The sequence below is a fragment of the Hippoglossus stenolepis genome, chromosome 12 (assembly GCF_022539355.2).
Source record: "Hippoglossus stenolepis isolate QCI-W04-F060 chromosome 12, HSTE1.2, whole genome shotgun sequence".
Lineage (NCBI taxonomy): Eukaryota > Metazoa > Chordata > Actinopteri > Pleuronectiformes > Pleuronectidae > Hippoglossus > Hippoglossus stenolepis.
In genome coordinates this window covers 5,516,551-5,544,014 of record NC_061494.1, presented here as the reverse complement: position 1 = coordinate 5,544,014, position 27,464 = coordinate 5,516,551, and the positions used below count along the sequence as shown (strand labels likewise).

Genomic DNA, 27,464 nt, shown 5'->3' with positions numbered 1-27,464 from the left:
GGGATTTAATAATAATAATAATAATACATTTATTTGTATAGCACTTATATAAACAAGGTTACAAAGTGCTTCACAAAAATCCATGGCAAAAAGATGAATGAACTAAAATAAATGGTATTCAATTCAGTTCAATTTTAAGCGCCAAATCATAAACATTATAAGGTCAAGACCTTCAAATTCATAGAGAAACCCAACAGTTCCCACAATGAGCAAGCACTTTGGTGTTTGTCAGTTTGTAGGGGAATGAGGGGGGGATGCCATCCCCTTTAAACCAAAATGACAACAAAAAAACCTCCTTATTAACCTGCCAATCCCGTCTCAGCCATTCCCCCCATCCCCTATGAGAGAGAGGGCTGCATGTGCAGGTGAGCACCCTATAGTTAGTGACCACCCCCCTGGTCAAAATGAACAAATCACCCACTGCCCACAGCGGACAGGTTAAAGACTGGGCTGCAGACAGAGTCGTTTTCCTGTCTGCCTGAACCGACCGAAAGCTGTCGATGGTGGCGATGAGATACAGAGTATCTTCCTGCAGCCAAGTCTCTGTTTTACACATAACACTCCACTCACTGAAGTCCCTCTGAATCCCTCCACCAGCTCATCCATCTTACTGTCCAGTGATCTAACGTCGCACATTTATCTCTTAATAGGATCAGTTCATTGTTGGCTGAGATCTTTGCATGGGATTTGTAAACTGAAGGGGAAAATATTAATATCCTTATCCTTGCATGTGTTTTTTCCTACTTCTTGGTGCGTCCTATCAGAGACAAGACGGAGCATGTTTGAACTGCTCCGTCTATGGAATTGTCTGTCCTTGATACCATCAGGTGGTCTTGTAGTTCATGATTGAAAAAGCGAAAAATGGAAAAAGAAATGTGAATAATTGGCAAGGTTGGGTCTAATCTGACAAATCCTTGGCAGCCTCATTGTATCCAAACAGGAGAATACATTCATGCATGAAAACGTAAAAGTAAATGTTAATAACAAATCCTAAAAAAAGTCCAAAATCTGAAGGGCTCTTCATGGACCTTGTCAAAAGACACGCCGCCTCATCTGTCATGTTATCATTCCCTCTTCAAATCACATAAGTCCCATTTTCTTCTGTCCTTATCTTCCTCTTTGGAGTGCAGAGGGGGGCTGCTCCCTAATTACAACCCTAGCAACCAGCAGCAGCCTCACATGCGTACAGCAGATTCAAAAAATGAAATAACCGCAGGTCACGGCTACCGTCTCCTCATACATTGAGTGGAACGCACTTAAACAAAGCGATGAGGGCATGAGGTCAAACGTCAGAGGTCCGGGTGATCGTGTTGGGTGGTGGTGGAAAAGGCCACGATGTATAATAAAGCATTTGCAAGAGTAACATTTTTCAAGTCTATTATGAAAACGGCCGTGGCCTTTAACCCTTGGCCTTTTCTGATTTAGTGGTGCTTTACTTTTGCTTATCAGGTCTGTGCAGCGGTGGAATTAGTGAAAAATGGAGTCACAGAGGGGGGCATTGTGGGAGCTGCCGTCTTGGCTCACAGCAGAGGTGGACATCCAGCCAAACATCCAGTCGGCCACGGGGCTGGATCACTTTCTACACGGCCCTATTAGAGCAAAAAAACAAGCTTTTATATGTGTTTGTCTAGACTGCCCTTGCATCGTGCAAATGAGGCGCTGTCCGGTTCAGTTAAATGCAACGCGCAGATACAACAGCAACCCAAATGAAAGCCAGTGACAGAAACTCAAAACACACAGAGAGGGTGCTTACACGGCATGTCCTCATTTCTACCAGGCTGTCTCCGGGGGTTCGGAGAGGGTCGCACTCTCCACTAGGGAACAGCTGGTGAGAGAGAGGGAGTAGGGGGTGTGGGAACAATTGAATATCAACAGTTTCAAATCTGATATCATCATGTGAAAGGGCAATTTTTTCTTTACTTATTAACTGTTGTGTGGAGACTGACTGTGTGTGCCGGCTGTGTTCAAACACATGAATCATGTATGTCAGATGTTTCATTTCAATCATTTGTTTCAATCACAGACTGTGCAGCAGATTCCACATAATAGTGCCATAAGAAACAATTTTCATCTCATTCATGTGCTCCTTTCTCACTAATTGTTCGGGGGAAATCATCAGCATCAACAATTGTGCCAAAAACCAACATGAAAATAAAATCAAAATACAACTGCATCATTATCTTCCATAAAGTCTGCTCTTCAGCAAAGAACGGTTCCACATCTCAATCGAGCCTCTCTATTTAAACCACAGCAGTTTTGGCTGCCAATTAATCAGTGACTGCACATAAACAACATCAAAACTGTGAGACCAGCGAATAGCTCATTACCTTACTTTCCACACATACGTACTCTGTGCACACACATTAAGCGCAACAATCCCTTCTGCTGTGAGCAGCACCATTATAATCTTTCATACACTTAGCTGAGGAGCATACGTAATTTGAATAACAATAGGTTAAAGCAATGCAATTTGTATCCAGGCTAGAAGAGGGATACACACTGAATTAAAAATAGAGCGGCCAAGACTGGAGTGTTAGCGAGGAGGGCCGATAGTAAGTATTGGCTTACTCCAGCAATGCCAGGGTAAAACTGTTGATGTGTGAGATAAATGGTGGTGTGCGAGCTCTGAACTCATTAGTCAGGGAGGAAACAATCTGCATCACATGTCAGGTTAGTGGCCAGCAGCAGCAGCAGCTCTGGGAGTGCAGGGGGTGGGGTGGGGTGGCTGCTGGATGAGCCAGACCTTTCCCTTTTCACACCAAAGCAAGTCCACAGTCAGCAACGCTGAGAGGAAAGAATCAGAGCAGCAGCAACAGAGAAAGAGAGAGTCTGCAGTGGCGATGGTGGCTTCAGCGAGCACACACCGCCTCCCTCACACTCACCAGCCCCTGTGTGCTAAAGTAATCATGCCTGACATCAAATCTAAGTTAATGCTTACAAATGGAACATGAGCGCATGTATTAAATATTAACCTGAGCTAAACCTCAACTCGTGTGCGGTGAGCGCGGCACAAAACTCAGCGTAACTGGTTAAGTCAGCGGCGGGTGAGGAGGCTGCCCGGCTGCCTACTCACCGACGGAGGTGGATTAGTGCTCGTCTGTCAGCTGCCACATGGGGACAAGTGCAAGTGGGATACAGGGTGAGAGGTAGCTGATGACAAGTGGGCTGAAACAGTTTAAGCCACATTAATTGTGACCAGGTTTAACACAACACACACACACGTCACAGATCATTCATATTGTGTAATATTTGTGCTTACATTTAGTTACATGTGTGGTCATGGTTGGTTCCCAGACTAGGGGTCAGGACCTCCCGGCGAGTCATGAGACACTGAGCGGAGGGGTTGAAAGATGATTGATGTAATTTAGCCGTAACTGTATCTCATTTTAAAACAAAACGTTTCTGTTTCTCCCAAACTGACCCCTTTGGCAGATTAGCAACAGCATCAATTGCAGTTTGCAGGACGACAGGAAACACTGCAACATGGGCAGTGATTTTGGAAACAAGCTCAATAAATATCCTTGTTTGGAAAATGGGGGTTGCAAATCTCTGGTACTTTTATTTTGGAGGTCAGGGGTTGAAAGGTTTGGGAATTCCTGGTGTACATCATCCAAGGAGAATCTTATTTCACATTTAAAGGCTCGTTAAAAAAGTTATGGTTGTACCACATTCAACCAAAACGGTGAAAGTAAAATTGTAATTAAAAGGAGTGGTTCAACATTTCGGGATGAGCATGCCGCCTAATCTTGCCAAGTATAGGGTTAGATTGGCTTAGTATGAAGCCTGGAAACAAGAGTAAAGCTAGCCTGGCTCTGTACAAAGGTGACAAAGCCCACCCACCCGCACCCCTAAAGCTCAATACTAATTAAGATGTTCCATCCCGTTTGTTTAATCTCTACTATAAACCAAAGTGTAAGATGTTGTGGTTTTATAGGAGGTTACGTGCCAGACTATTTTTTGGCTGTGATCAGTGACTTCTTGGAATCTGGCGTTACAGAGATGTTGCCAATTAGCTGCTCTTGGCCAAGAAAGAGCCTGGCACATAACCCGCCTTAAAAATCACAAATTCGCTCTTCTCTTTTGTAGCGGCCTAAACGACTGAGATGTGATGTGTTAATTAAGCCGTTTTCAGACATGACCTGTGGGTAAAATCTGGAGAATTGGCTACAGAGTTTACCCAGAGTTTGCCTTTCACACATGCACAACGCAGCGGGAGGTTTTCTGCACAGACGCTTTCACAACAGCAACAAATCCTTTGCGTTATTCAGGCGAGGGTTGGAGCAGCCGGCTGCAGCAGACAGAGGCAGGAAGTGACGTGTTAACTCCGCTGCAGAGATCACGTGATTTTCTTTTCAACACACAGACAACGGTGTCAGCTCTTATCACCACACGCTGTCTTGACATCTTCGCCTGTGTCTTCTACGTGTGTGTCACCACTTTTTATTTTTATTTCATTTTTGCATCTGTCGGGTGTTAGAAATGTCATCAACCCCCCCCCCCTTGCTGGCGGTGAATCAAGGTACAGAGGAACTGTTGAGTTCAGTGCATGTCTGAAAGCAGCTTTAGTGGATTTCAGATGTGCTAAAGGCAGATTAGACTTTTACACACAGCCTTACTAGTTGTTACCCTATGTTTTTGGACTCTATACCAAGCTAAGCTAACTCATGCTGGATATATTTTTTCACCTGTCAGACATGCGAATGGTATTAACTTACTACTCGTGATAAGACTGATGAGGAAACAAAAATATGTATTTCCAAAAAATGTTGACCTACTGCTTCAGGCAGAATAGTTTTTATTTTCTGCTTCTCTTTCTGCAGGAGAATCTATAAGATGTATAAGATATACTTTATCTAAACAATTCATGCTCATTATAAATATATTCTTGAACATATCAGTACTGCATAGACAGCAATGCTTCCTCCAGGGGCTGCAAGTCTTCTACATGGGAGTCGCTCTCCGGAGGTTAAGAGGCACATACTGCATGGTGCCTGCTGCTCTAACACAAACCTCCCTTTTTTAATCCACAATCATCTAACACACGACTGGGAGGCATCAGCCCTCCTCCCCCTGATATCACAGCCCGTCATCACCCCTTCCCTCTTCCCCTCCCACTACAATGCATATCAACAGAAAATACCAACGCTGTGAGGCGCGGTTGCATATCTAAACAGGTCATCGCCATTATCACTGTAAATCCCTTCATCTCCGCAAACACAGCAGAGCTCATTTAGTATGAAAATGTCTCCGAGATAGAAACGTCCGTGCAGGGCGTGAGGGGAGAGTTAACCCTGCTGCCGCTGGAGCCTGTTTGTGGGCAAACAATGAAACTGGCGTGTTGCCTCATTATGTCCGCCTTGAGCACCGATGTGGACAAACGACTAATGAGGACACAGCACCCTGAGAACGCAACATGCTAAAAATTAGACACACAAAAAATACAACACTCTTCGACAGAGGATTTGAAAGTTGCCGGGGGGGGGGGGTTATTGCCAATTAGCAACACGTGTCCTGCATCACATACAGTACGTGTGTCATAACCACAATTGCAATGAAAGAAAAAGTGAATTGAATTTGACTAACAGAGGATGTTTTTTTTAATGTAATCAAAATCAATTGGCATCAATGAGGCTGAAGCACAAAAAAACATTCTAGTTTTCATCCATCATTTGCTCAAAGTTACTAGCATTTAAAAGATGATGACAGTGTTTCGTGTAGCAATAAACATAATGGGATGCCTAAAAAAAAAATCAGAGCGAGGCTGATTTATTGTTTGTGAAATGCAGCCTGGTTACTTCTCTGTTCTCACACTGGTTTAGAGAGCAGACGGATGGATTCTCACAGCTGCTCTATAGGTATTCAGTTTGTTCTATATGGGAGACAATAGCCTGTGGTCAGTTCCAGCAGCCGGTAGCAATGCTACACTGGTTTCGAGCCAAATTTGATTCAAGTATCAAGATGGGAGCCTGTAGTTTGGCGTGGCTCAAGACAGGGGTGAGTGAGAACGGTTGTTTGTCTCTACGGTGGCCCTGTGATGCGCTGGCGACTTGTCAAGAGTGTATCCCACCTCTAGCCCCTATGTTAGTTGGCGTTAGCTCCAGCCCCCGCAAAACTCAAAGGAGAAGTGGTCAAGATAATGGATGTATTTGTTGGAGTCTGATGCAGTGAACGATTTTAACTGCACAAATTGCTCTCCTCAATGATGATGAATGCCACCTGTTCATAAGACGGTACAAGTTCAAGCGATGTGATCATTAGTCTTAATCAGCGGTTCCCAAATGCTTTATGAGGCTTGTTTTGTTGCAGCCAAAAAGTAGTTCATGACTGTAATGGAAGGCAGATTCCCTTGCACGTAGGCTTACATTGTCATGTACGGCAGGCACTGTGGGTTTTACAGAATTTATAATAAACTGTAGAAATTATATGATGATAAAAATATTTCACATTCGATCTTGTTTAAACTCAAAGCTCATGCAGAATAAGGAGCAGCAATCCTTCAGTCAAATTAAGTCTTTTCACATGTGGACAAACAACTAACTCAAACCACGCGTGAGTTTCCCTTGTACCTAATCTGAGTTTAAATGAAGATTTCACAAATTCTCGTAAATCGCATAAGATTAAATCAATCAAAAATAAAGTGTTTCTTGAATGAAGTCAGATGATCCTGTTTTCACTAGTGTTGAATGAGCACATTGTGTGTGGCCACTGATGCAGTAATGACATGACTGAAATATATCAATATTAATAATGTTGTTGGACAACACAGACTCTCCCAGTGGGGAAAAGTAACTCCAGCCAGGAGGCTGATGTTCTCTACTACATTTATTTTACAGCTTTAGTAGTTAACTCTTTAGATTAACACCTTGTAAAATGCTAGAGATTGTTAGAGATTAAACCAGTGGGTCTTAAGACTTTTGGACTTGGGACCTTAAAGCCACTTGTCATGTTTGAAGTAACATTTTATTTGTATAGCCCATACTCACAAATCACAGTTTGCGTCATTGGGCTGAATAATCTGTACAAAGTGGGACATCCTCTCTCCTTAACCCTTGATAAGGTTGAGGAAAAACCACTGCAACGTAGGCGAGAGGCACATTCTCTTCCAGGATGGACAGAAGTGCAATAGATGTCAAATATCGAGCCTATGAGTTGATAGTAGTTCCATGAAAATAGGTTTACCTCATGAACTTGTGAAATTGATTTATTTAAATAACTGTTAGAGGCCTAAGTGGGTGAAAAACATCATTTTCTACAAAATGAAGCTAAGATTAAAAAATAGGATTGCAAATGTTGCTTTAAAAACTTCAATTTGTATTCTGTCCCTCTCCCATTATCTTGAGATCTATGAAATGATGCACTGGAGGAGCTCAATCCCCAAATTGGGAACCACAGGGGTGAAATACAGATCTGAATGAAATGTTTTGATGAAATGCAACAGCCACTGCTGCTTATGAATTGATGCATCAGTATATTTCTGCAGATAAACTACTTTTCTTACGTACAGCATTTTGCTAAATAATAGCATCACAGTTTACTTTTGCTTGAATAAAAAACAAATGGGAGATTAGGCAGTAGTGTATTTGTACATTGCTATTACTTAATTCAACACTGGGTTATTCAGACTCTCATCTTCTCCCTTCATCCTTATCCTCCTTTCTCATGTAAACAAAAGCATTAACATCCATCCACCATCACATCCACACACTGTGAGACTTCACCATGTTAACCAATAGGTCACCTGTTCCACTGTGATACACAGCCTGACTACAGCAGCCTCCTGTTCCCAGGTTTCCACTGTGCCCCACACATTCATTATATGCTGCACAGTGTATGGGAATACATTTCTGAACAGCTCTTCCCTTATTGGACTGTGGCCTTGGGCCTTTGTTTTGATTGGATACTTACAAAAGCCAGCCACCCCTCCGCGCCCGTGTCTCTCGTTCTAAAGGTCTGCTCCTGCATATTAAACAGTGTGGAGCGTTGCAGCAATCAAAAGCAGGGACTCCTTCCTTCATCTATTATCACTTCAATGAAACAAGATAAATAAATAAATAAAATTAGCTATACCTCTGAGATGGGTACAGGGGGGTTAAAAGGGGGATGGGGGGTGTCAATGTGTGGTAGACGGACGATGAGGCTGCATTGCTGTAAACGAGTGAGTCAGCCCTTCCTTCTGAGAGACACAGGTCTGCTGGAGGAAGAATGGTGGTGGGGGAGGGGGTGATGCATGGGAACTGTCCCTAGTGCTGAAAATCTGGAACGACTGCTTCAAGTTCAGTTCAGTGCAGGTGGAAGAAAAATCCCATACAGAGCTGTCGTACTCTACCTGGTCCACAGCGGAAACATGCACTATCACTAGGGTTAGTTTTTATTTTTTTTAAACTCCACAGCAGGGGGTTTAATGATATATGCTCAAACAAAAGCTTTTAGAGGCAGCTGAGGTTCCATCCACACGGGTTCTGTCCAGAGTCACGTATTTGCATTCTGATCACATGAAGCCAGAGGAGGGTGATTCCCTCACTGTGCAATTCTTTTTGAGCCAAGTCAGAAAGATTGTCATTAAAGCACTTGTTGTATCCCAAACCCCTGGGACGTGTTGGGTTGTTTGTACACCAATCATCTCTATTCACATGCACACACAAATGTGCACCCCCCCACACACAATCACTTGTGTCTCAGACTTCAGAGGACATTGAATTGACTTACACTGATGTCGTGGAGACTTACTCTAACCTTAACCAGTTAATACTTGCCTAACTACTACCCTTACCATAACATTAACCTAACCCAGACCTACGCTTAACCAACATTAACCTAATCTTAAACTAAACCTAATCTCAACCTTAACCTAATCTTAAACTAAAGCTCACCTTAACCTTAACCTAACCTTAAAACATTTCACCTTGAAATAGTATGATTTTGCATTATGGGGACTTGCTTTATGTCCCCATAAGGAAGAGTTGCCATCATGTGACCATGTCAAACGATTTAAGTCCCCAAAACATGAGAAATACGTAGATCGCGCACACACACACACACACACACACACACACACACACACACACACACACACACACACACACACACACACACACACACACACACACACACACACACACACACACACACACACACACACACACACACACACACACACAAGCCCAATAAGAATTGCATGTACAAGTATGGATCAACAGGAATGGGATAGTGAATTGTGCCTTTCAGGCATTTAAACCCCCCCACCCCACACCCACTACTCGCGGAATTCTTTGAAACGATTTTGTTGCATAAGTCATCTGTCAAAGCTGTCAAGCTTTGTGAGTAACCCTCTGCCAGTTTGCTCAACATCACAAACGCACCATGAGATGAGGATTCGTACGCTGTACATTGCAGACAGCTGATCTAACAAGGAGCTCAGCCGTATCATTTAGAGGCAAAGGAAGGTGATACAGCTATATTATGTGCTGATGCAACTGCAGGGAACACTACTTCACACCCAGTGAATGCGAACACTGCCACCCGAGCAGCAGCTGAAGCGTGTATACAAGGGCTCTGGTCAGACAGACTTTGCAACTTGTTACCCTGATGTTCCTTCAGAACCCCGAAGCAGGGGGCTTCACGTCATCTCAGGGCTTTTCCCCCATGAGATACAAGTCACAGCTTCACTGACGGATGTGCACACTTTGGAAACACTGTAAATTAAAAAACGGTCAACTTGCTGTCAACCTGTAATAGGCAATTCCACTCAGTTTGACGTGAACATATTATGCAACAGGTCCAGTACTTCCCAAAGCTACCTATAGGCTATAAGGGTCATTGTTGCACGATACAGTATTTCAGATGAGGCCACCAGGAGAATGATGTCACAAGTCCGTAAATAAAAGGTCCTTTTCTCGGGCACTGCAGAGACCAGGCGGGTGTGGTGACTGCATTAGCAAACGCGCAATCCTCCGCGCAAACGCTCGCCTCGTCAGACCCCTCAGTAACGTGGACATCCCCTGCAACAGCTTCCCACCGCCGCTACATCTACCTTCTACTCATCGGACGTGTCTCGAAGTTGAAATCATTCATCACGCTGCCGGGAAATGTGGCGAATTTGCCGATCTTTTCTCTCTCCCCTCCCCGGCAGCCTCGAGCCCCATTGACGGCGCGCCTCCCCGCAGCCCCGGCGCTTGACAGGAAAATACATGCACAATGACAATCTGACATCTGCTCCCCATCCGACGGCAGCTTAGTATTCTCCACGGACACCCCACTCTCACCCTCTGAGCACCCCATGCCTTTCTTTACGCGTCGCTTTCCCCCTCATACCCCACTCTTTCTCATTCCTATGCGGCTTTCCTCTCCCCTCTCCCTCTCTCTCAGATCCACCTCAGCTCCACACACACACACGAACAACAACGGAATTGAAGAGCGGCTTCATAAAATATGCAGGTGCAAAAAAAAAAAAGGGAGAAAAAAGACTCGGAAAGCACCGACATCTGAAGCACAAACACTTTTCCATGCTCTGCCGAGAAACTGACCTCCCAGTCTAACGAGTCCCACTCTTCGGTAAACATCCGGAGGATTTCTTTTCATCCAAAAAAATAAAAAGCGGACCAGGCGCAGCGGCTCTATGGAGCGACCGGGCGATGCGATGCCATTGCGCGTTCGGTGCGATCCTCATGAAATCAATTTGCGTCGTCGGTGGAAGGCATCTCGGCTGCGTCGAGACCAAGTTGAGCGACAACAGAAGAGCGACGCTATGTGTTACAGTCCAACATGGGTTTTTTTTTTTTTTTTTTTCCTGGCTCGGTGCTGGTGATGGTTGCAACCAATTAGCACACCACTTGCGCTCGGAGGCGAACAGCTCGTGACACGGCGCTCCTTCTCCTTCTCCTTCTCCTCAGCATCGCTTCTATTTCAGCTGCTGTGCTGGGGGAAAAAAAGAGGTGGCAGACTATACAACACGCGCAACTTCTCGTTTTCCAGGATACAGTGGGGGGGGGAATCTAGCGCAGCGCAGAGCCCACTCCAAAGCCAATAAATCCCCGCAGCACGTTTGACAAATCCCATCCCTGTGCTGAAGGGGCAACAATAAAAGGAAGCTTTTAAAGGTCCCCGCATGAAGTGCTTCATTAAACACGTGACTCCATTTATTCCATGGCGGTAAAAAGATGCATTTGATCCATTATAGGGCCCTAAGCAGTGGAGGGCACGCTATATGCGTGCGTGTGTGTGCATGTGTGTGCGCGTGTGTGTGCGTGTGCGCGCGTGAGGGGGCATGGATGTGCAACACAGCAGACTATATACTCACCATCAGCACTGCAAAGTTATTATGGTGGGTGCAATGAATGGTGGTCGTGTTGCCCCCGGAGCCTGTTATGTGGCAGCCCTCTGCCCTCCAGCCGCCGTGTCCATCCAGCAGGTCAAAATCCCAGTAAGCCGCGGTGGGGTCTACACCCAGTGCGAAGTGCCTGAGAGCGATGGTAACGGAGTGCACGGCGCTCCCGAGGCTGCACCCATCTGCGAGGGGAAAGCAACACATGCACTTGAAAAGAAAGCAAGTGCAAAGTCTGTACAAGTGCTGTGTGGACATGCACGGTGCACGGTGCACGGGCGCGCACGTCTGCATGCACAAACTCCTGCAAGCACAACGCGCGCGCGCACACACACACAGGCTCAGGTGTCTGTCTCACTGTTGTTGACAGACCGCCGTGTGAAGTAGATCAACTTTAGAGTCAAATAAACATGAAGAGCGTTTTATTTCCACTGTGGACATTAACGAAACGGTCGCATTCATTGTAATTACTGATCATAGTTTGGATTTATTTTTGCGCACATGAGGCGGTGGAGCGTGTGCGTTAACATGTTGCGCAGAACACACTGGTACACTCTGTGTGTGTGTGTGTGTGTGTGTATGTAAGCATGCAGTCCGAGCAGCGCAGCGTTGACATCACAGGCACGATGATGATAAAAATGGATTTCCTCTTACCTAATTTGGTGAAAGCAACTGGTGTTGAAACGCTCCTACGCTTCCCATCGTCGGCGAGATTCGACGAATTCCCCGTGCAAGGGAAGAGTTTCCCATTGCGAAACACAATGAACTGCAGCCTGCAAGTGGAGTTATCAACAGATTGCAGCGCAGAGGAGGGGATAGGCGTACCAGCCAGCGGTAAATGGATTGAGGCGACTGCCACTGAGTTCTGCGGATGGAACAAAAAAAAAAAAACAGGAGAGAGGAAAATAAAAATTAAATAATGTCTCCGAGATGCGCAGGGGGAAGGAGAAAAAAAGACAACAAACTCCCGTAGAAAAGACAGACAATTTGCTCCCCAGGAGTGGAGGCGACCATACACACACCACAAGTGACCAAGGGAATGAGAATCACGTTTGAAGCGCTCTAGTGCGCCTATTTGGTCAGGCTCCCTGCCGCAGAGGTGGAAATGGTTCTTACCATTTCAGGTTGAGGGCACATCAACACTGCAGCTTGATTTAAAGAGACAACCAGTCTGACTTTATCTTCTTTTTTACCACCATTGAACTCCCCAGAAAAAGAAACATCCCTGGTAAGATTTTGGGGGAAAAAACAAAACATAGCAGTGCTCAGAGAGAAAAGCCACGTTTTGAGTCCAAGTGAATCCTGATCCTGTAAAGTAGTTTTTTACTGCTGTAACTCCAAAGTCCAACAATCCCTGTGTGCAGCCAAAAATCCCTCCAGAGTTGCATTCAAGTTCCACAATCCCTCTCATCTCTTATGACCTGCAGCTAAAAACCTTTTTACATGCTGAACAAATAACATCTCAGCGGTCTGAAGTGTCAGCCTGTCCTGTCCCATGAAAAATCTCTGCTATAGAGTCAGGATCCAGCCCTTTTGGAGCTACACATGGTAACAGCTGCAGGAACTTTTGGCACAGCTCAGGGTTTTCAGTGAACCGACGCCCCTGGCGGACAGAAATGTTGCTCGAGGGTGTGTGTGGACTCGCTTCCCTTCCGGGACAGGCGGCACTCAGCCCTGCAGGAAAGATCAAGTTTAATCATAAAGATGCTTCCACACTGACAACGTCAGCGAATAAGTCCTACATACTCAACCCCATGCATCCTATCTATCAGCTGATGTAACTGTGCAGGCTGGTATGTGTTCAATATTTCATACATCAAAAAAGAAAAGGAACTATACAGTGTAGGTTTAAAAGAAAAGACTTTTACACACAGTTATTATTTATTCAGACAAGTGCACATCTTGTGACCAGTGAGAGTACGGAACACAAAACTGACTAGCATCCTCTTTTTGTAATCACACAGAAACCGTTCTTTCAAAAAAAACATTATAGCTGAGATTATTAATACATTGCTGCGGAGGCTGATGACGATATGCATTCATATTAAAGAAGATGGTCATATTACCGACGGGGTTAACTTTCCACATGAAGTCACTTCTGTTTCGTTTTCAATCACGTCACCCTCCAGTGTGAGGGGATCAGCACTTTGAGCCAGAGGGGGAGGGAAACTTCCTGCCCAAGATGAATGTGGATGCCCATAAAGTGCCCTTACAGCTAATGGCGAGCTGCTTAGTCAGACATTCAGCCCAATCAATGTCCAGGAGAACCATGGCCAAATTTCTTAATCAAGCTAAACTAGAGCTCATTTGTCCGTTGCTGCGTGCAGTGTTGTGATGTGTCTTACATGTGGCTCTCCGGATGCTGACGGGCTTTGTGGCCCCTCACAATGAAGAGTCTGGTTGTTTTGGTGCTCCTGGTCCTTCTATTATCCTGGAAAATAATTCCATGAAGGTGACAAAGAGCAACAGTGTGCTTAAGCACATTTCCTCTACATTACGGCCTCTGTGTGCGGAGAGCCAGAGGTGATTCAACAGCATGGGGTTTGTTGGCTATTAGTTTCTGTATTGACTCGCTCTCGAAAGGCTATTGATTTTGATCCTGCAGTGTGTGGATGTGAACGGCGAGGAAGATAGACAGAGGAGCCTTGCCTTGAAATTTATGTTGCATCATTTCCTTTCTCTGAGCAGCTTAAGCTCGGCAGTCTGTTTCCAAGACGTCACAGGATACAGACATCAGAGGTAGAGGCGAGAGAGGATTGGAGTCTGACAATGACAATCGAGAGGGTTAAACACGACTCCAGCACGGTTGTGGAGGGGTCCCATCGCGCACGGCGAGCACGGACGCCATGTGACCCGCATCCCCGGGGGGATACGTTTTCAAAGCGTACATCTCACAAAAAGAAATCTTATCTCTTATACTTGTCTCTTCATCTCTTTCTACATCTATTATCCTCTTTTATGTGGCGTATCAAAGGGATTAACAGCCCAGAGGGTGTGCTGAAAGCCACGGAGTGTGCAAGGTCCCGTTCTCAGCTACAATCTATGTTCCTCCTGAGCAACCTAAACAGCTACATTTCCTCAACCCCAACACCAACTGGGACCTCACACTTCAGAGTTGATTTAGCTGGATGTACCTCAGCCGTCTGACCTTCCTCCAAGCCCCTCCCTTCCTAACAGGGCAGCATGCTGTAGCCTTAGTAACCGTAATCACACACTCCCCTCGGTCTCTCGCTCCAGCCCGGTGATCATTCTCCTTTTCCCTTTCCCCCCCCCCTCTCTCCACTTCTTCCTTTCCTTACAGAGGGCATCCAGGTGAAAGTCAGCAGTCACCTCCTATTTCAAGCTGCTCCCTCTCGTCCACCTCCCTCCCTCCGCCTTCCTCCACCTGCTCCTTGATGCACAGCCTCGCTCGATAGGACCACAAAACTGCAAAACAGCCTGCAGGGCAAAACACAACAGCAGCGTTTGACCCGCGGCATCTACCAAATCACAATGAAAAACATGGATCTTTGATTTTACAGGGGGTCACTGCTGAATGTGTTTAGACAAAGGTGTGCAATTTAAGAGAGACAGCAAGTGTGTTTTTTTTTTATTGTATAATCCAACATTAGCAGAAGCTACAGCTCTGTGCCTTTGTAGATCTATCGGTTGGGAGATGTGCATTTCTATATTTTGAGCAGGCGGCGACTTGGAAATTAACTATAAATGAAATGAATTTAGCTCAGAGGGCATCTCGATGAGCTCAGCCCAAGCCCGAGAAGAACTGCTGACAAACACGATGGGAGATTTGCATACATTTTCCTTTTTTGTATCACTGGCAGTCCCTGTCAGCGCAGACGTGGTCAAAGACACAATGACCATGACGAATAGGTAGACGTCAGGCCACTTCAGGGGGGTTGTTTTTACCCAGGATGTTTTCCAGTCTGAAAATAAATCACTCTGCTCGGAAGTAGCGTCTAGCAAGGCCTCTGCTGGAGCTGCTTTCCAGGTTTGAATGTAATTTTATTGCCTGATATAAAAATACAAACAAAGCAAACAAACAGTTCCACGAATGCGAAACAGCCACGGCTGCGGCTTAAAAGGCGCATTCCTCTTGAGCATTGTTATGTTGTAGTATTGTTAGCCTTACTTATCGGGAGAAATTAAAAACAGTCCCTGCATGGTTGCCATGCCAACCCACGTCTGTTTCCTCCAGACTGGCTGTGGGGGTACATTTGAGCAGATTTGAGGCAGGAAATCAGGCTCTTTTGAGAGGCAGCGCTGCGCTTCAGCTGTCAGCTGCACTCTCCTCAGTCAGCTCTGACTCAAAGTGTCACATCACAGGGCTGAGTCTTCACAAAAACACTCGAGAGGCCGCAACAGATGGACAGCATTGTGTGATTAAAAAGGCATTGTGGGTTAGACATTAATGAATTCATTGTGTGTAAAAGCATAACTAATATATTAGCTGCAGGGCGATTGATAATGAGCCAAAAGGAGCCCAGTGTTTTTGAGACAGAACAGATCCTGGAGGGGGAACTCACATTTTCAGCATTAATTGATACAAATACAATACATGACTCGGTCGACAAGACCTCATTGGACATTTACAGCTTCCTCCATTAAGAGAAATGTCTTGGAGGAATTTGTCTCATCAGCCTCCTGATGCCACGTCAATGCCACATGGACATGCTGATTGTTAGTGAAGGCAAAGACGATGGTGACTCAGTGCACGATGTCTCCTGAAAGGACACGTTTTACTGCAGTACTGTTATAATAAGAAACTATTTGGGCACACAAAGAAAAATACAAATTTCCAATCCTCTGAGTCATCTCCCATTCATTATTAACAACTCAGTTCACCCAAATCAAAAAGGAACATATTCATAACTTACTGTATCAAACTGTGCACTAGGATGGGCATAATTAATCGACGATCGATTAATTGATCATTAAGAATTTCGTCGATGACATTATTTTTTCATCGATAAAACTAATGCATGTTCTGTTGCGTAGTGTGAGTCTTGAAGGAATGCAATGGATTTCGCTATGTGGCAGCAATTAAACATTTTACCACACGGGGCAATGTTTGAAAAAAACGCCACAGGCCTACTCAGTTACCTGCGAGTTTCCGTGTATTTCAAAAGTAAACATGAAGAGGTCACGGCGAAGTGTAGCGTGGGACCATTTTGATTTAAAAAATGACTTAGTTCACTGCCAACACTGCGAAGCTGTGTATAAGTACAACTCGGCCACGACTCAAATGATGTACCACTTGAACAACGCACATCCGACCCTGGTTCGTGGCGGTGCATCCTGCTCTCGGTCTCAACCTAGCATCAACTCGGTGTTAGCACGGAGGAGCTGCGATGCACAACGAGCAGAGAAAATTACCCAACGGATCTGCAAGTTCATCGAGATGGATATGCTACCCTTAAGTATTGTTGAGGCGAAGGTTTTCGACAACTGATAAACTTATTGGAACCGGCATATCACATTCCGTCTGACAAGGGAGCTTCTTCTAGCTGTCGGCTCCGCTGCTTAACAGTACAGCAGCGCATATTTTCAAGTGTAACCATTGAACGGATCCTGTTTAACTGCCACAAGAGTTGTTCATCTTGTAATAAAGATCTCAATGAGGAAACACGCTGTGTTTTTTGTATTATCACTGCATTTTAATATAGCCTATAAATAGTGAATTTTAATATAAAAATATTAATGATTAATCGAAAATCGATCGTTAATTCTCCCGACGATCGATTAAGACATTGTAATCGAATGCCCATCCCTACTGTGCACAGTCTCTGCTTTGTGTGCAGAGATTTAAGATAGCCACACATGAAACCTGAGATGCTGCTGCTGTAGTGAATTCATCCCCAGTGACAGGAACACATGATGGGGAGCATCGTTATATTCTGCCACAATCCAGTTTGAATATTTAAAAAAAAAAGAAAGAAAATCCTTTGGTTTAATTACATATTACCTCTTGTACACCAAAATGAGGTAGATTAGGCAGGTTTTCCTTCCCAATAACCAGTATGGAGTAGAGATTATAGAGTTAGTCTTTCTGTTTTGTGCATCATGTTTGACGTCACAAATGCGGCAAAAACTGAGCCGCTCTCTCACCTCGCTGTCTTGCCAAATCCGCGCATTCACCCTGACAGTCGCGTTTTCATCAGTGTCGATCTGAGCCAGAGCTGATTAAAACCCATGTCTACTAGAGAGTCATTTGACCAACGATTAAATCCATTCCCATTGCAGACAAAAGCCAGATACTAGTGGGTGTTAGTGTGTTTTCTGACCAGTGGAAAAGGGGCTTATGTGAAAACTGGTTAGGTAACAGTGAGTTGTTGAGAATAAACCATGGTTATGGTTAGGCAGCTAAAACACTTGGTGATATTTAGCATAGATGTATTCCTGAGGGATAACAGACCGTACAAAGACAAGTTGAAAGAGTATAGGTTCCACGTTTGCAGTTGTTTTTTTCAGTGTTCATCTCAAAGCCATTCTGAGCTTTTGTTGGTCTGATTAACAATGGGGATGTAATCTTCCTGTAGCACAGCCAAGGAGAGTAGCTACATTCATGACAAAATAGTGAAAGGAAAAAACAGAGGCAAGCTCTGAATGGGATGGATGCAGCTGTATAGGTGCTTGGATTCCTAACTCTAAGAGTTAATGGCAGTCATTGGTTGCATTTTAGTCTCATCTCGCACCTCAGAATCCACACAGCCAGATGTATCATATGGGATCAGTTGGCATTGTGCCTTTTTTCCCCACAACAACTTTTTTTCTTGCATCATTTCTTTCACTTTGTGATAGGAGCAAAGTGGGCTACACATATAACAGGAGACCAATCACAGCTCTAGCAACCTTCATATTCCATCTCTGTGTCTGCTGATGTGTAGTTAAGTTTCTGAGGAGACACACGTCATAGCCTGCAGCGTATCTGCAGCTACATGTTTAAGCTCCATAGCTGTGCTGTAATGCCTTAAAGCAGAACTGTAAATCTGCTCATACTGTTACTACTTCTACTGTCTCCATGTCAACTGAAACATGACTTCAGGGAAAAGATGGGATGGATATAAATAAATACTTTATTGATCCTGAGGGAAATTTAGGAAAAAAACCATCCCCAACAGAAGATGGTAGATAAAAGAAGCAACCCCCTGATGTAGCATCGCCTGTCAGACTCATGATGCAGCAAGAGGTATTGTGTTTTTGGCCTTGTGAAGACACAGCGCCTATATTGCCCACAATGCAACTTGAGTAGTAGATTCTGGAGTGTCATGCTAGTAACAGCTCTATACGATGTTGCCTTAGTTGATATCACTTAAAGCAGATTCTATTTTCTAACTATAATAGAAGTACCCAAGCCTGTAAACAGACCTTGATGTGTACAAGTGATGAACTTTACCTTTTGACTCAACAGCAGTGGGAAAAATACATGAAACAAAAATAGCAATTGACTCTTATGATCATCTTATGTGTATTAGGTTGGCAGCAGATACAGTAAACCAAACCAAATCAAAATGATCTGCATGACATGATGGGAGAAAATATGCTTTTATCATTCAGGTGATGAAAACACCTTTAATGTAAATCAATCTTTCTTGTTGTTGAAAAGAGACATGACTTAACTCTTGATCTTAAATTTACATTCATGTTGCAGTTCTGACACAGGAGAGTTAAAGGGGTAGTACCTCAGTAACAACAAGGCTGTGCTTTTGGCTTTGGAAGTTTTTGTCTTTGAAAATAGAAGCAGTTCAATGTAAAACAAATGTGTGATATCAGGAATAACAGGTAAATGTATTTAACAAGTGTTTCATCAGTCTGCTCTGCTAATGAAGGAGACTGCATGAGTAGATGTTGAATGAGTCATTAAGCCAATGACTGACACACACACACACACACACACACTCTTTTGGAGTCAGTCCAGCTCGTGTTCTACTATCACCACATTTTCTCTCCCGAGCTCACGCTTCTTAAGTTTGATTCAGCTGCAGGGCAGGGAGACAGAATTAATGGGCAGTCATCTGGTGCAGCAGTAACATTTGGCTATCACACAAAGTGGGAGTGCCACAGCACAGGAGGTGAAACACTGTCCGAACCGCAGGGTCTTGTCCTCACCTGATGGATAAACATATGGGAGATTTTTCTCGTCACTCCTACATTAACCTCCTCTTATTTGGGGGTCACTGGTTCATTAGAAGAAAAAAAAAGGACAAGAGCGCGATACAATCAAGGTTGCGTTGATAGGCCGCTAATTCACTAATAGATTTTCATTTCTGTTCCACCTGTCCGGCTATTTCAGACACACAGAAACAACTGCACTGCACTGATATCTTGTCCAGTCGCTCGCGCCACAGTCAGAACCGTAGCTTTAACCAGACAGTGGGTATTCCACTTGAACAACATGATTAAAGTAGATCTACATTTGAAGACACAGCGGGTAGAACAATTGCGGTCTCTTTGGGCCTTTTCAGATTGCAATTTGAGATTCGGCTCGGAGGTGAAATGAATGTGAACTGGCGTGTGTGCTCCGCAGATTGAATCATTCAATTAGTTTTCAGTCGCTATTTGATTTTCTGCGTGTGTGTGGTGTTTATGACGATCTCGCAGTTTTTAGCAGGCCAAGGCCAAGTATTGATCTCAAAAACGTATGTGCCATCAAACAGTTTGCAGTTTGAGGGAGGAGCCCGAACACGACAAATGAAGTGGAATAAAATAATTATACAGTGGAGTAAACCCTCACCTTTGACATTCATGCTGTAATGAATCCATGTGCTGAAAAACAAACACACATGTAGGTACACAGGGGGACACAAGATGTGCATCTTGTCTCCTTTACATGATGAATGGTGTGTAGTAGCTGATAGTAATAACCACTGAGATATATTGGCCCACAGCCCTTGCTCCCATTTATGATTCAAGGTATAGCTTGTGCTGTCCAGGTGTCTCCATGGTAACCTGCTTATGAATCTGCGTGACTTAACAATCTCCCTCTACAGTGGCTGGGTAGAGGCGCACCAGGCGGCCCTTAGTGTGTAGTTAAGTCACATCAACATGCGTGCATATGTATGGCTGCGGGGAACTGGGGGTCATTCATCAGAAAGACCAGAGTACAACATGCTACAGTGGGATGGACGGCTGGAGACCGAGACCCCTTGGGAACATGATTATCCACCCGCTCAACCTTCCCTTCAGCAAAGATCAAACTGTTAAGATTTCAAAGATTGGAAAAAAAAAACATGTAATTAATTTTTTATACGATATCTGATCAACCCCTGGGAAAGTGTCAGTATTACATCTTCTTGTGAGCATTATGATGCAATATATTGAATGGTCTGAGAGCTGCTCCTTAAGGATAATTTACCACAGTGCAGCAGCTCTATAGGAATTCTCCTCCACAGCTGTGTTGAGCTGCAGACCGTGTTCGTCCCTTGCATCGAAACCTACGCACACATGCTGTTGTGTAAATGAAAGAGACGCGAGAGGGGCTGGGTGGCCGTCACAGTCTGCACGCCGAAGACAAATCACGCTGAGGAGAAAGAGCAACGCTCTGGAGATGAATCAGCTCCACGCACACACGGCTAAGCAGCATAATGGGGCTTCTACGGACCCATCACCACGGTAGATGATGCAACGAGCCCGAAGCTTCAAGCTGAACCCTCCAGCAGAAAGGCAGCAAAACAATCACAAACAAACACACACACATACACGTCCCATCAACCAGGACAAACACTAAAACATGAAATCCATCATGCAACGCTGTGTGTAGAGGCAAAGGCTGTGTTGAGAACATTACACGGCAATTCAAGTTAACAATACGGCAGTTTTAAATATCAATATGTGGAAACTCAAAAGGATGTATTGCTCAGCTGAAATGTATTTGAGCTACCATTAGCATCACCTAGAGATGTGATTCTCTTAAATGGCCTGTTCTCACATTTTAAACGTCCAGAAAATGCCCTTGAGCATTGGCAGGGCAAATTCAGCAGATCTGGGAGGGAAAAGGCAAGGAGAGTGCCATATATTTATGGCCTCCTTTTACCATATTAATCCCTTCCCATTAATCCTTCAACTGCAGCAAATAAAACTGTAATGGCTTTAGTGGTCATCTTTATCTCGTAGGGCAGATGATGAACTCACTGGCAAAAGTGACAAACTCATTCCCAGGCCAGCGAGCTGATTATTATATCGGTTGTTTCTGTGCATTTGTGATATTATTGCATGTGGTCTGTGATGATGCGTTTGATACCTGGAGCTCAAAAGATGTACAGTTCTTCACGGAGCACGCATACAGACGCAGACAAGAAGATTAAAACAAACCTCTTTGGTGACAGATTAACAGGGTGAATCCAGAAAGACAAAGAACAAGTCCATTCACCAAACACCTCCCAGCATGCACCATTTCGCCCACTGTGTTTAGTCACATTAGATTGGCTTTCTTAAAGTTCTAGCCTCTGCATTTAAAAAGTCAGTCACGTGTGTGCATCATTACAGAGTCATAGCTGGAGATATGTTATTGACTTATACCTACAACTGAAGCAGCCAGCTTGGCTTAATGGAGTTTGGGCATCGAAAGTGTAAAATAATCCAAATTCTGGATTCATTCATGTTGTAAATTAAACCATTCATGGGCTCTGTATGATGTACCTAAATACACTGCTTCTGTTTGGCACTTTCACTTTAATAACTTTTACGATGACTGCTTACTGATTGAAGACACATCGACCAATGACTTGTGACTTTTCTTGGCCCGGACACCTTTTGGTGTTATATGCCCTCCCCAAAGATACAAAAATGCTAGGTTAATTCTTCATTTGCTTGACAACAGATAAACAGACAGGAGGCAGTAGACAGACTCATTTCGGACTTGGAACCAAGTCAGAAACTTGGTCTTATCATGTGACTTTACTTGCACAGACCACAGACATAACAAAAGATGTAACCAATTTTATATTTTTAAATCATGAAAAGGCAGAAACTCGACAATCAAGTCAAGATGCAGGACCACACCTGGCGTTAAAACAAACTATTTCTTAAGGGCGATACCAGGGAATTCACAGAAACGTGTGTGATCAAAGTAAAACTAAATAAATAAATACAAACATGTAGGTGGACTGCCGGCGGTTGTGATTGTTTGTATAATATTTTGCATTGGTACTTACCACCATTAACTCTCTTGATATGTTTGTTGGTGTCTTCTTCACGTCACTGTTTTTTTTGCGTCTGTCGAGTGTTAGACGTGCCATCAATACCACAACTCAATTGCAGTAATTCCAGTGAGGAATCGTCTGCTGTGTTCTCTCACTTGACCTCAACGGACTTTCTGCGGACTTGGGGGCAACTAGGGGGCAAGGCGGAGAAAGTCAGCTGAAACTCCAGAGGATCTCCGGAGTTCAGTGCATGTTAGAAAGCAGCTTTTCATATCAAGATTATGTCTGTAAACCCGACTCACCAGAAGAGGAATCTGTTCAATTCAGCCTTGAATAAATAACGCACCATGATTGTCGGGAGATCACTGAATCAGACCTTGAATCGGTCCGATTCTCTCCTGGTGTGCAGCAGGTATAAGTCAAGATTTGAGACTTTGTCCCAACTCTGCATCGTGCTGCTGTCAGTGTCGGCAGTCTCTCTTAGTCGGGGTCTTCTTGGGTCGACTGCATTTTCGATCAAGTCAAGTTCACTGTTCGTTAAAAATTAATTGGAACATCCTGGCTTACTGCCGAGTCCATTCTGACCAGCTTCAAACTCCCCCCCCCCTCAATGGAGGAGCAATCTATACATACACACACAGAGTCACCTTTGAAGGAATACGTCGACGTTTTGGGAAATATGATTCTTCACATTCTCATTCGGTGAAAATCAGTTGGCGGATTCTTCAGAGTAGCAGCTTTTAGTCTTCATGCTAATCTAAGTTCTGTAAACTCCAGCATCATATTGAACAGACAGATATGAGTGTTATCCACCTTGCTATTTAACACTTGATAAGAAAGCAAATTGTCATTTTTCCAAATTGTTGAACTGTTCCTAAAAAATCCTAAATGCAGTGATTATTTGGTACTCAAAAGACAGACTTCCACTGGGGTTTTCCAATCATTTAAATCTAATTTACATGTTTCTCTAAAAATGAAAGTAATCTTCATATTTCTTGTTTAAGCTTGATTATGTATTGCATGCATTTTTGGTTGGTAATTCTTGTAAGTCTTCTGGATATGGTCGGCTGAAGAATCCAAGTCATTCATTGCAAGCAGGGGTACGATGGAGGATTTATTGGAGCGCTCTTGTGCCTCAAACGCACATCCCTTTAATCGATCTGTTGAAGCATTACCATAGTCAGCTCGCTCTGGCTGTTCAGCTTCCCCCCCACCCCACTCCATGTTTTGATCAATGAAGGTGCCATCCATAGTTAAACCCCCAACCCCCACAGCTACAGTGGGACCAGAGCCAATTGACTCATACGCGCTGAAAAAGAGGAGGGTTGTATTTCACAAGCGGGGGACATCAGTCTGACAAGAACAATCAAGCATGGCAGCTTTTTCTCTAGTGCCATGATGGTGATGGTCATGATGGAAATCACAATTCTCTTAATAAGATGGGAAAAAAGATGATGATCAGAGCTTACTTGGAGCAAATTAAATCCCTGGGGATCCACACTCGATTCGTCAGCCATTTAATCCGTTAAAAAGGGGCAATAAGCTGGTGTCAATCCACTGCCTGTTAAGCACAGTAGCAGTAAACTGCTGCCCTAAGCCATGTGGTAATAGAGGTGGTCAGAGCGAGTGACATACTGATAATATATTAAAATATCAGGCTGAATTCCAAACAAATTAACCTGTGCTGTTCAGGCAGAAGCCTTAAGGATTATCACACATGAGGATACAAATTCACAACATCATCTCTCTTCAACTGTTCATTCTTATTTATCATTTGGCGTTTTATGATTTTACTAGACAGTAGACAGGCAACAGTGTATGAGAGGTACCAGAAATTTGGAATGACATGCAACAGGACCAAGGTCAGACGAGGACCAGAGCAGTGACTGCTCACTATTAGAACGACTGGTTCCAAAGTCAACGTCCCATTAATTTTCTCCATTGATGTTTCAGAAAAGCCTTTTAAAAAGAGTTTTAATCCTGGAACCAGGCCAACCAGCTACAAGATGAATCATGACCTTTGAAATATTTGATTTGGAGAAAAAACTAATATTGGAAAAATGACAAAAAGGCGAAGGTACAAAACGTAAATGGGTAAAAAATGGTTTTCAGTGTTGTATCTATGCATCCCATAAAACATTGGGAATGATCCTTTTCCAACTCCTTCCAGCATGTTTCTTCTTGATTTTAAACTGCAGCATGTTAGAAAGGGGAAACTGTGGTAAACGTAGTTTAACGCTGAACCATCCGATCAAAGCCAACAGGATTGTCGTAGTTGTGGTAAACATTTCCATGGTGACAGCATGCTCCAAAAATCTAACTAACTATTACACCTGAGGATTGTGGGTAGTGTAGTAGTTCTGTTTGCCATTGTAAATAAAATATTTTTTTCTAAAAACGCTGTTGATATAATACAAACCTGTGGCTTCTACAGGAGCATGTAGCATAGTTTCACAATCTCATAGCTCGTGGCAAGTCTACCTATAATGGTTAGAATATTATGGCTAATAATCAAAATCTTTGGAATTTTTGCCTCTGGAAACAGACTGTTGGGCTATGTTGGGATAAACCTCACCTTTGTATCGGCCTATTGAGGATCAGAGGGACTGGGTGCTGAAATCCAAACCAGTACATCTGGAAGAAATCCCAAGGACCAAAAGAGGTCCACACAGAATAGTCTTCTTGTTGTCAGGTAAAAGCAGTGTGAACCACTGAGCTGCCCTTCTTCACACAGATTAAACCTCATTCATATTTTTTAAGCCCATGATTATTACTATTATAACAATTTGTAATAAACCTAACAGGTAAAATACACTAGTAGCCTCATGAGTAAGTTATGTGACTGTGCACCAGTAGAGCTGAAACCTTCATTGCATGACTAATTCAAAGGCAGAAAATAATCGGCAACTGACTTTTGATGATCCCATTAATTGAAGTAATTTTGTGTTAAAAGCTCACAGTCTGCAGCTTCGAATGTGAATATTTGCCAGTTGTTGGTGTTGTGTTTTTTATAGTAATAAACATAATTTCTTTGGGTTTTATATTGTTGGCTGAATGAATCCAACAGACAGGCATTCTTCTGTCTTTTGGTACTTGCACTTACTGTTTGGCCATGATGTTTGACACTCTTCTTCCTCAACCACCTCCCTCCCTCTGTGCGCTTCACAGGAGGACGGCAGGCAGCACAAACTGTATTAGACCAACAATGCTGCAAGTATTGGCAATGGTCACCTTGGACTCCAGTAATAGATACTGGATACACTGGATGAGATGTGCTAATCCTCAGAGGGAGTGTGATAAAACTGCTGCTTTTCTGGGCCAAACATAGAAAACAACAAGCGTGGGTGTTTTGAAACACATCATATTCTGTCAGCTACACTGCCTTAAGGAGTGAACAGCTACTATCACATAAAGCAAATTAATACGATTACACAGTTATTTTAAGTGTTTGCTGGTGTCCTTGGTGTAGTGCCCATTATGTCAGCTATTTTTAGATTTAGTCACAGTCTTAGTCCGGAGATCAAAGAGAAGTAATCTCTATAAACAGATTCTGCATGTGTAAATTCAGAATCTGTAGGTGAGGGACAAGATTTGGGTCTTCTGGTTTGACCAACCACGTCTGAGCAGGCTTTAGCTGCCTGCAGGTAAACACTACATGTGGAGAGCAAACGAGGGTGAACATATTGACCAAAGTGCATCAGCCTTTTTTTAATCTGCATTAGCCAAAATGTTGCCTAAATCACCTACAAAAAACTATTGCCGTTTGTGTGGAAAAACATTCAATTTTTGGGATAAAAGAAACTAGTCTGACTGTAAACAGTGTATGGCGAACAGACAGCAAAGTCTGATATCTCTAAGATATCTGCTGTCTACACCGAAAGCCACAAGATATTGGCTGTTGCCCCCAAAGGCTAATTCGTCAATTTTCAGAGATTGATCAGAAAGTAACCAGAAACAAGAAAACCCTTCATATTCAAACAGAACCTTGTACAACAGCCCTGAAATCAATCCTCCCTTTATAATGTTGAGGTTTGTCAGGAGTGTGCCAGAAGGTTTCTGATATTATTGTGTAGTTTTATAGGCCTTGGTGATATTGTAGTGTTATGCAGCAAGTATTTATAATAGGTTGCACATCATTTACATAAATTTGACAAGAAAATATTTGGAACTTCTTTGCACACAAAAGCCAAGTACTAGATTGCTACAGTAACTATACTACCTAGCAGGCTTTATTCAAGCCCAAGACATTATTTTACATTATATATTGTACAGTCATAATCAACAAGACCTGATGTCTGTATGACAATGAGGTTCTGTGTACTTTAACCTGCCACGTACAAAGTGGTCTTAGGTAAAACATTGGTCAATGTAGCTAATTTTCACTGAGACTAAAACCATATCTACAACATGTTGTCTCGCCGATAATGTTACTCGTGTGTCTTCAGTGTTTGACTAACTTTCAAAGTCCGGTTACCTCATTTAACATCTGAACATGAGGTTACCTCGGGTTCTATCTAGTGTCTCTTCAGCTTCGAGGATTTCTTCCCAGTGATTGCAGAGCTGCGGGGAATTCTCTCTTGACAATACTACAAAGCCATATTTTTTGTTTGCAGCTTTATATGTGAAGTGGGTCCAAATGTCAACCTGTTTTGTAGCCGTCATATTCTTTTTCCCCTTCACAATGTGTTATTCAGTCTTCTACAGCTACAGCATTTAAGTGCATTGCTTGGTCCAGTCAGGCACTGTTGGTGGTGTGTTCATGGTTGTGCTGCTGTTGTGTAGAATCATCCCAAAGACGATTCAAGGGTGGAGGAAGAGAAACTTGCAGCACAGCCACTCAAAAGATATTTGGTCATTGTCATTCTTCACACGAAAAAAGCTCTGTGATCATCTCAGATTTTGGTAAAGTACACATTTGTTCTACTACATATTTAGTCCAGTCTAATATGCATGTTGATAGCGTCAGAGTTAGTTGTAAATGACATTGGTGCCATCTCAATATCATC

General features: G+C 43.5%; 1 protein-coding gene across 2 annotated transcripts in view; it reads right to left on the bottom strand.

Moving 5' to 3' along the window:
- The window catches only part of LOC118119234 (adhesion G protein-coupled receptor A1), a 183,074-nt gene that overhangs the window by 48,749 nt on the left and 106,861 nt on the right, over positions 1 to 27,464 (bottom strand). Inside the window, exons 13-14 of one of the 2 annotated variants that reach the window (XM_035172991.2) lie at positions 11,975 to 12,185; positions 11,297 to 11,505 (exon numbers count right to left, since the gene is read on the bottom strand). In XM_035172991.2, the coding sequence (XP_035028882.1) occupies positions 11,297 to 11,505; positions 11,975 to 12,185 (420 nt within the window). Of the gene's footprint in view, positions 1 to 10,523; positions 10,997 to 11,296; positions 11,506 to 11,974; positions 12,186 to 27,464 lie in introns of those variants that run through there. The other variant, XM_047342384.1, reaches the window with a different exon arrangement.